Source organism: Micromys minutus, assembly GCF_963924665.1.
Source record: "Micromys minutus genome assembly, chromosome: 10".
NCBI lineage: Eukaryota > Metazoa > Chordata > Mammalia > Rodentia > Muridae > Micromys > Micromys minutus.
Genome location: NC_137979.1, coordinates 52706584 through 52714896, shown reverse-complemented (window position 1 = coordinate 52714896; position 8313 = coordinate 52706584). Strand labels below are relative to the sequence as shown.

Sequence of the window (8313 nt, the reverse complement as noted above, 5' to 3'; positions counted from 1 at the left end):
TTAAAACGGCTTCTCGCCGCTGATTGGTCATCAGAGAAGCACTTCCTTTCGCAGCACGCGCTTAGGCGGCAGTTTGCGGGCTCCAGATACCATTCCCCGCGGTCAAGATCCCGCTTAAGGGTTCTCAGATCGGCGGGCAGGGCAGCCAGGTCACCCAGCAGCCCGGCCGATCTCCCGGGGGCGTGGGAGCCGCGCTTCCGGTGAGTTTGTGGTTTTGTATTCCTCCGCCGATACCAGGCGAGAAAGTAGTGCGATACGCCTTGCCCAGGGTACAATCACGTGACAACGCCAAGCTCCGCCTCCCCGTCTTCTTTGGTTATGGGCGTGGGGGAGTCTGTGGAGACGTAAACATCTTCAAGTAGGGACTGTGGGATGGCTGGTGCTGGCCATTTTAATGACCGGCTGGCCACAGAGAAGCAGCTTGTTTGAGGTGTAGCAAGACGGGAAGGTGGTGTAGCCAAAAGGGTGTGGGACGAGGCATGCTAGTGGTGTCACCCAGTCGTGAAGCGAGTAATAAACGGGCCCCTGTGAGGGCGCACCCGCGGGGGGAGGGGCGAGAACATGGCGGATTCCGGAACGCCAGCGGGCGTTGAGGCCTCGGAGCCAGGGGGCGGGGTGATTAGGTCATAGAGCGGCTCCCAGCACCCTTTGCGGCGAGGAGGCGGTCCAGACTATAAAACCGGCTGCCCGGACGTAGCCGGCACCTCATTCATTTCCATCGGTCCTTGGGTGTACAGCTCCGGCCCTCGTCACCGCCGTCCCTCCGCTGGTGACGCCCCCGCAAAGGCTTCGCCGTCGCCGAGGCCTCCTCTCAGCGACTCGTCGCAACTGGATTCTCTTTCACTGGGTTCCTCCCGCACACCGCAACCATTGACGCCATGTCGAGTTATTCTAGTGACCGAGACCGCGGCCGGGATCGAGGGTGAGTAAAACAAGGGACCTGTCAGGGCGGGGTGGGGGATGGGAGAGCGGCGCGGCAGACTCTCCTTTCCAACCGACCTTAAATATTTTTTTATCTGGAAGGAGGTCTTGCATTTTCTCTCATACGGTTAAAAGCCGTTAAAGACGACGATTCTGGCAATTGGGTTCAACCTTGGTTTTTGTTTGGGAGGACCGGGACCCGTGGCGGCCCGAACGACCTCGCGGCTGTTCTGGAAAGCCCGGAGGAGTGTTTTAGGTAGGGAAGCGCCGCGCCTTTAAGGCGTCTCCAGGCGTTGTTTGCACAGCTTTCTGCTGGGGATTTTAGGGGCCCACGGTATCCTCCGGAAATAGAAGGGGCGCTTTCGAGGCCGTCTGTGCCCGGTAATGTGGCCTACGCCAGCAGATTCAGCCATGTGGCTGAGCCGCAGCCACAAAATGCCGGCCTCGGACATGGCGGCGGCGCCTTTGTTACCCCGCCCGGCGGAGGAGCTCAAAATGGCAGCGTCGAGAAAATGTGGCGCAGAGAGAAATGCGAGACAAAGAAGGAAGCGCCGCCCCAGCGGGAACGCCGCCCGGGCCGGGACTCCTCCCCCGGTTGCTGTCGACTCCTCCTCTTTTTCTCCCTCGCGTTATATAATTTTGTTACCTTGATTTGCAGCCGTTCGCGGCGTTTCCCTAAATGCGTCTCGCTGGCGCGTATGCCCCTTTTACCGTGCCCGCGGTGCCATCCTCGGCTGCTCGCGTTGCCTGCGCGGTCCCCTTATTTAAGATCAGGTCCTTTGAGGAAAACAGTGGCGAAAATAACCTTGTTAAGCTCCTCCCTTCTTGTTCAGCTCCTAGACACTAATTCCTAAGCTCTGTGGGAAGAGAAAGAAGATGGAGCCTCTAGCTGTTGTCCTTGTAATCTGAACTTCCGAGGTTTGGGCAGTTTGCGACCTGATAAATCCTCGCTATTTATTTGGCCTCAATAGAGTGTTCTTAGGACTTGAGAAAAGAAACGCTGCCAGTTGTGGCTGTCGGCAGAATGACAGTTGGGAAGGATTCCAGAAGCACACTTTGGCTCATATCAAGAGACCTTAAGTGAAATGTGGAGACAAACCTGTTCATGTAGAGCTCTTTTTACAACGTACCTAACATCTATTTGTAGGTTTGGTGCACCTCGATTTGGAGGGAGTAGAACTGGACCCCTCTCTGGAAAGAAGTTTGGAAATCCTGGGGAGAAACTAGTTAAAAAGAAGTGGAATCTTGATGAACTGCCCAAATTTGAGAAGAATTTTTATCAGGAACACCCTGATTTGGCAAGGCGCACGGCAGTGAGTACTTAAATGTGGCTTCCTCATAGTGTAACTCAGTAATTGTATCTAGTCAGTTACTTACTTGTGGTACGACTTCCAGAGATTTCATTATGGATCCAAGTTTTTAGAAATGAGTGTTGCTGAGCTATAGGGAACTTGCTTGTCAGTATAGCTGGCCAAGGTCTGAGACTGGGATCTTTTTGTTTTTCAGCAAGAGGTAGATACATACAGAAGAAGCAAGGAAATTACAGTTAGAGGTCACAACTGTCCAAAACCAGTTCTGAATTTTTATGAAGCAAACTTTCCTGGTAAGGCCTAATTTTCATCTTTACCCCTTCTATCCCCCCCCCCTTTTTTTTAACCTATAAATTTGTTAAATGGTATTGTTGGTTGCAGCGAATGTCATGGATGTGATTGCAAGGCAGAACTTCACTGAACCCACTGCTATTCAAGCTCAGGGCTGGCCAGTTGCTCTCAGTGGATTGGATATGGTTGGAGTAGCTCAGACTGGATCTGGGAAAACATTATCTGTAAGTTTAGGAAAACTTGATAAATTGTGGGAGAGGTGACTCATAGGTCACTGTTTAAAACTATTTTAATCCAATTTCTATTGTTTTCATACTTCAATAGTATTTGCTGCCTGCCATTGTACACATAAACCACCAGCCATTCCTAGAGAGAGGTGATGGACCTATTGTAAGTATTACATTAAGTTTCTACCCTATTTGCTAGAACTCCTTTGACTGTTCTATATAGCTGGAAAATGGGGCTGCCATTTTAAATTAGCTATTTAAAAGTAGTGTCCAAAGACAGTAAGTTGGATCAGCCAATAATAGATAGTTGTCATGAAGCCTGATGTCCTACCAAGACAAGCTTCCAAAAGTTGCCCTCTGGTTTCTACATATGCTTCCACACACAAAAAGTATTATCAAAGACTTTTTTTCTTAAACCGGTGTTTCTTTATCCTAAACAGTAGTCTATGCTTATAAATTCCAGTACCTGGGAGGTTGAAGCTGGGGGATACGGGAGTGGAGGGCAGTTTCAAAGACAGGAGACCCTATCTCAAAGGGGGTGAGGGATCTCCTGGCCATCTAATTCCCAACACACAAAAGTAAACTGGTTTATACTAAACACTATTTTTTCCAACTTAGTGCTTGGTGCTGGCACCAACTCGAGAACTGGCACAGCAGGTGCAGCAAGTCGCTGCTGAATATTGTAGAGCTTGTCGCTTGAAGTCTACTTGCATCTATGGTGGTGCTCCCAAAGGACCACAGATTCGTGATCTGGAAAGAGGTATGTGGCCATAAAGGGAGCTCTTTGTCACTGGTGGAGATAAAAGTTTTACATATTACAGTTACATTTACTCCTTTTTTACTTATTTTATTAAAGGTGTGGAAATCTGTATTGCAACACCTGGAAGACTGATTGACTTTTTAGAGTGTGGGAAAACCAATCTGAGAAGAACAACTTACCTTGTCCTTGATGAAGCTGATAGGATGCTTGATATGGGATTTGAACCCCAAATAAGGAAAATTGTGGATCAAATAAGAGTAAGTGTCATTATATTATACGATTAATTAAGATTGCTCTTAGGGTTGAAATCTAACTTCCCCAAATCTTCAGCCTGATAGGCAAACCCTAATGTGGAGTGCAACTTGGCCAAAAGAAGTAAGACAGCTGGCTGAAGATTTCCTGAAAGACTATATTCATATCAACATTGGTGCGCTGGAACTGAGTGCAAACCATAACATTCTTCAGATTGTGGATGTATGTCATGATGTCGAAAAGGATGAAAAGTAAGTTTTAAGTTTTTAACAATTTGGGGAAATTTTGCTTATATAAGAATGGTCAGTTTTGAAAATTGTCTCAAAGAAAAATAAGGTATTGTGCTATATGTTCTTTTTTAAATCGGGTTGTGGGGATATGGCTTACTGGTATAAAGAACTTGCTTGGCTTGCATGAAGAGAAAAACAAGTTTTTTAACTTAGCCACTGCACATGCATTCACAAGGTGGTACACCAATCTTTATGAAAATCTGTGCTTTGAATGTTGTGTATCTGGTAGTTTAGTGGGTTTGTCATTTTGACTTAGGTTGTTTACATATGTAAGCACAAAAGTGGGGTCATTTGTGGTTTGGTTTTTGTTTTATCCTTTTAAAATTTTCTCTTCACCTTTAGACTTATTCGTCTGATGGAAGAGATCATGAGTGAGAAGGAGAATAAAACTATTGTTTTTGTTGAAACCAAAAGAAGATGTGATGAACTTACCAGAAAAATGAGGAGAGATGGGTATGTGGTTTCCTGAATCAAAGCAGACTTGAGGGAAAGTACTTGGGTCAGAATTGGGGAATCATGTGCTATGATACAGGCTTACTTATATGGGTCATTTCCCATAACAGTATTGTAGGCTCGGGGTTGTAATGCTTAGTGGGAGAGTACTTGTGCAGTGGGGATAAATATTGGTAGATTTTGACTAGAGTTTTAAGTTACTGATAATTTAATTCTTAATACAGGTGGCCTGCCATGGGCATCCATGGTGACAAGAGTCAACAGGAACGTGACTGGGTTCTAAATGGTATGTATTCCAAACAAGATGTGATTAGTTTGTAACTTAATAACATGTGCTTGCATTATTAATAATGACAATAAACATTATTCCTGTGTGTCTTTATAGAATTCAAACATGGAAAAGCTCCTATTCTGATTGCTACCGATGTGGCCTCCAGAGGGCTAGGTTAGTACAAACTCGAATTCATGGCTTGGTTTCCCAGAAGATCTCCATGTAGTTTTTTTAAAGAAAGTTTATTGCTTTCTTTAACCTCTGCATTTTTTCTAAGTTTTTTTCACATAAAGGTGCAGTCTTTGTGGCAAGGCCTAGGCATGACAATCGGAGGACTCGAGGGGGATGGAGGACTAGTGATCGGCTGGCTGCTTCCAGTCGATTAGAGAGGTGAAAAGCTGAAAGTGTGCCAGTAATCTTCAAAGGGCAGAACATACCACCTCTGCCCCATAAACTGTTCTCTCCGGGGGAAAAAAATGGAAGTTACCTCACAGTTCACTGCCGTGGTATTTCATCTGTCCCATGCTTTGCATGATTGCCATGGTACAGTATTGTTTGAAACTGTTCACTGTGATCTGTGGGTCTTTGAGTTTCAGTGAGTTTGCTGAAATGTCGAAGAAATATTTCCAAACTTCAATGTTCAATGAAATTTTTGTTCAAGTTTGAAATGGAGAGATCAGCTTTAAAAGGTACTAAGCCTTTTACAAATTGGTGAGTACTGGCACATGAGACCTAGAGCAGGACCAACTTCTCACACATAGTCAGTGGGAAAAGAAAGTGCCTTGAAAGTTCCTCCCTCACCTACACAGTAGTCGTCATGTCGAGACCTGCCAGAGAGAGACACATTCTCAAGTGAATCCTGGCTTCTTGGAAGCGCTTGCCTAGACGAGACACAGTGCATTAAAACCACTTTTGGGGGACAGGTATGTTTTTCTTGCAGCTGCAGTTGTAAGGTCTTGGCAAGACAAGCAGTGTGGCCAGAATTTTGAACTTCTGATGAGTGTAAAGCAAAAGGACCTTTACCTTTTTGTTAAAAGGTCCTCAAAAATGAGCACATGAAGAGATTGCTGTGAAACTTTTAATTGGCCCTACTGCGCAGAAGCATTCAGATGTCACTTGATGATCTGTAAGGGGACTGTCAATTTGGGAATGTGCTAAGGAGAACACACATTCCCTTGATAGGCTGTCAGTGGGTGGGTGTTGAGACAGCTGACATGTGCAATTTTTTTGTTTTTTGGCTTTTTTTTTTTTTTTTGTCCTGCCCTTTTTCTACCTCAATGGTGTTCCTACAGGAAATGGATAACCATTTTAACTGTATTTTTTTCAGCCCGTACCTTCTTGGGAATACAATTGTCTAACTTTTTATTTTTGGTCTGGCTGTTGTGGTGTGCAAAACTCCGTACATTGCTATTTTGCCACACTGCAACACCTTACAGATGTGGAAGATGTGAAATTTGTCATCAATTATGACTACCCTAACTCCTCAGAGGATTATATTCATCGAATTGGAAGAACTGCTCGCAGTACCAAAACAGGCACAGCATACACTTTCTTTACACCTAATAACATAAAGCAAGTGAGCGACCTTATCTCTGTGCTTCGGGAAGCTAATCAAGCAATTAATCCCAAGTTGCTTCAGTTGGTCGAAGACAGAGGTTCAGGTAAGAATCTCCTGTAAGTTAGGGGTTGTTGGCGGTCACCTCTTGTCTTACAAAAATTGTCTACAAAGTGGATTGGAGGAATGAGTAGTTTTTATTTTGAAACCATTAGAAATCTAAAAGCACTTAAGCTCTAGCATAAATAGAGCTAACTTTCCTATCTTAGCACATTTATGCCATAGATTAAAATGATTTCCACTTATTTTCTTGACAGGTCGTTCCAGGGGTAGAGGAGGCATGAAGGATGATCGTCGTGACAGATACTCTGCAGGCAAAAGGGGTGGATTTAATACCTTTAGAGACAGGGAAAACTATGACAGAGGCTACTCTAGCCTGCTTAAGAGAGATTTTGGGGCTAAAACTCAGAATGGTGTTTACAGTGCTGCAAATTACACCAATGGGAGCTTTGGAAGTAATTTTGTGTCTGCTGGTATACAGACCAGTTTTAGGACTGGTAATCCAACAGGGACTTACCAGAACGGTTATGATAGCACTCAGCAATATGGAAGTAACGTTGCAAATATGCACAATGGTATGAACCAACAGGCATATGCATATCCTGCTACCGCAGCTGCTGCGCCTATGATTGGCTATCCAATGCCAACAGGGTATTCTCAATAAGACTTTAGAAGTATATGTAAATGTCTGTTTTTCATAATTGCTCTTTATATTGTGTGTTATCAGACAAGATAGTTATTTAAGAAACATGGGAAATGCAGAAATGACTGCAGTGCAGCAGTAATTATGGTGCACTTTTTTCGCTATTTAAGTTGGATATTTCTCTACATTCCTGAAACAATTTTTAGGTTTTTTTTGTACTAGAAAATGCAGGCAGTGTTTTCACAAAAGTAACTGTACAGTGATTTCAAATACAATAAATGAAGGCAATGCATGGCCTTCCAATAAAAGATATTTGAAGACTGAATTAAGTGGAAATTGTACTTTATTTTACATATATAATGTCATGTAAAACTTGGCTTAGATAGTATGTTTTTGGGGGGATTTTTGTTTTGGTGTTTTGTTTTTACACAAACAACTAAAGTTGACTACTTCCCATTCCTTGATTTAGGGAGAGGAACTCAGAAGGCCCTTAGGATGATATCTTTGTATGGGAAGAATTAGAGACAATGGATTTTATAATTCTAGATTAATTGCATAAAAGCTTTTGTCAGTTTTCCGCATCAGGGAAGTAAGTCACTTAATAGCCTATTCCTTAAGAGTGAACTACAGTACAGGAACTATACATAAATAACGTGACTTCTTTTACAAAAGTTTTAAGTTTGCTTTATCAAAATTTTACTCCATTTCTTGGCTTTATTGTCAACTGCCAAAATGCACAAAGCTGAAAGACTGTTAGCCCAAGATTTGTGCACTGTGTCCTTAGTGCAGGTTACCTTATAGGTTCCTGGTTCTCACAGACTTCCTAGAATGCTTATAGCCACAACTGGAAGTCAGGGTCTTGAAACTGTAGGAAGAAAACCTCAAAATTAACCATTAGTCAGGCAACATAACCAAAAGCACAGTAAAAAGTTTCTTGGTTAGGTTCAGTGTGGGCTTACAGCTAGAAAGATGGGAAAAGCTTTAGGTTTAAGTGGGATCACCAACAAACAGCTTTATTTCACAGTGGCTAGAATGTCTTCCCAGAACATAGTTTGGTTTTGCCCAGGACAAAAGTCTTAAGTTCGTTTAATTTTTGTTTTCTAAAAGTGGGCTTTGTTGTTAATTGCCTTATTTATAATTGTTAAGAACAAATTAAGAATGTGCTGGGGGTGGGAGCTGGGCGTGTTTTCCAGGGCTGATAACATTGAAAACTGGTTCATCCACTAGTACTTGAGTGGTTTTCAATGGCATGGCTAGTCAAATTCATGATTTTTAAGTAT

General features: G+C 43.5%; 1 protein-coding gene across 1 annotated transcript; it reads left to right on the top strand.

The window, feature by feature from the left end:
* The first annotated feature begins 78 nt into the window (after positions 1 to 78).
* DDX5 (DEAD-box helicase 5) lies at positions 79 to 7358 on the top strand. Its single transcript, XM_080922375.1, has 14 exons — positions 79 to 200; positions 738 to 922; positions 2069 to 2234; positions 2428 to 2524; positions 2613 to 2746; positions 2847 to 2912; positions 3368 to 3509; positions 3606 to 3766; positions 3840 to 4012; positions 4394 to 4504; positions 4729 to 4790; positions 4890 to 4949; positions 6212 to 6436; positions 6648 to 7358. Exons 2-14 carry the CDS (start codon positions 879 to 881, stop codon positions 7052 to 7054), a joined length of 1848 nt encoding a protein of 615 aa, XP_080778501.1. The 5' UTR covers positions 79 to 200; positions 738 to 878; the 3' UTR covers positions 7055 to 7358.
* Positions 7359 to 8313: the final 955 nt, after the last annotated feature.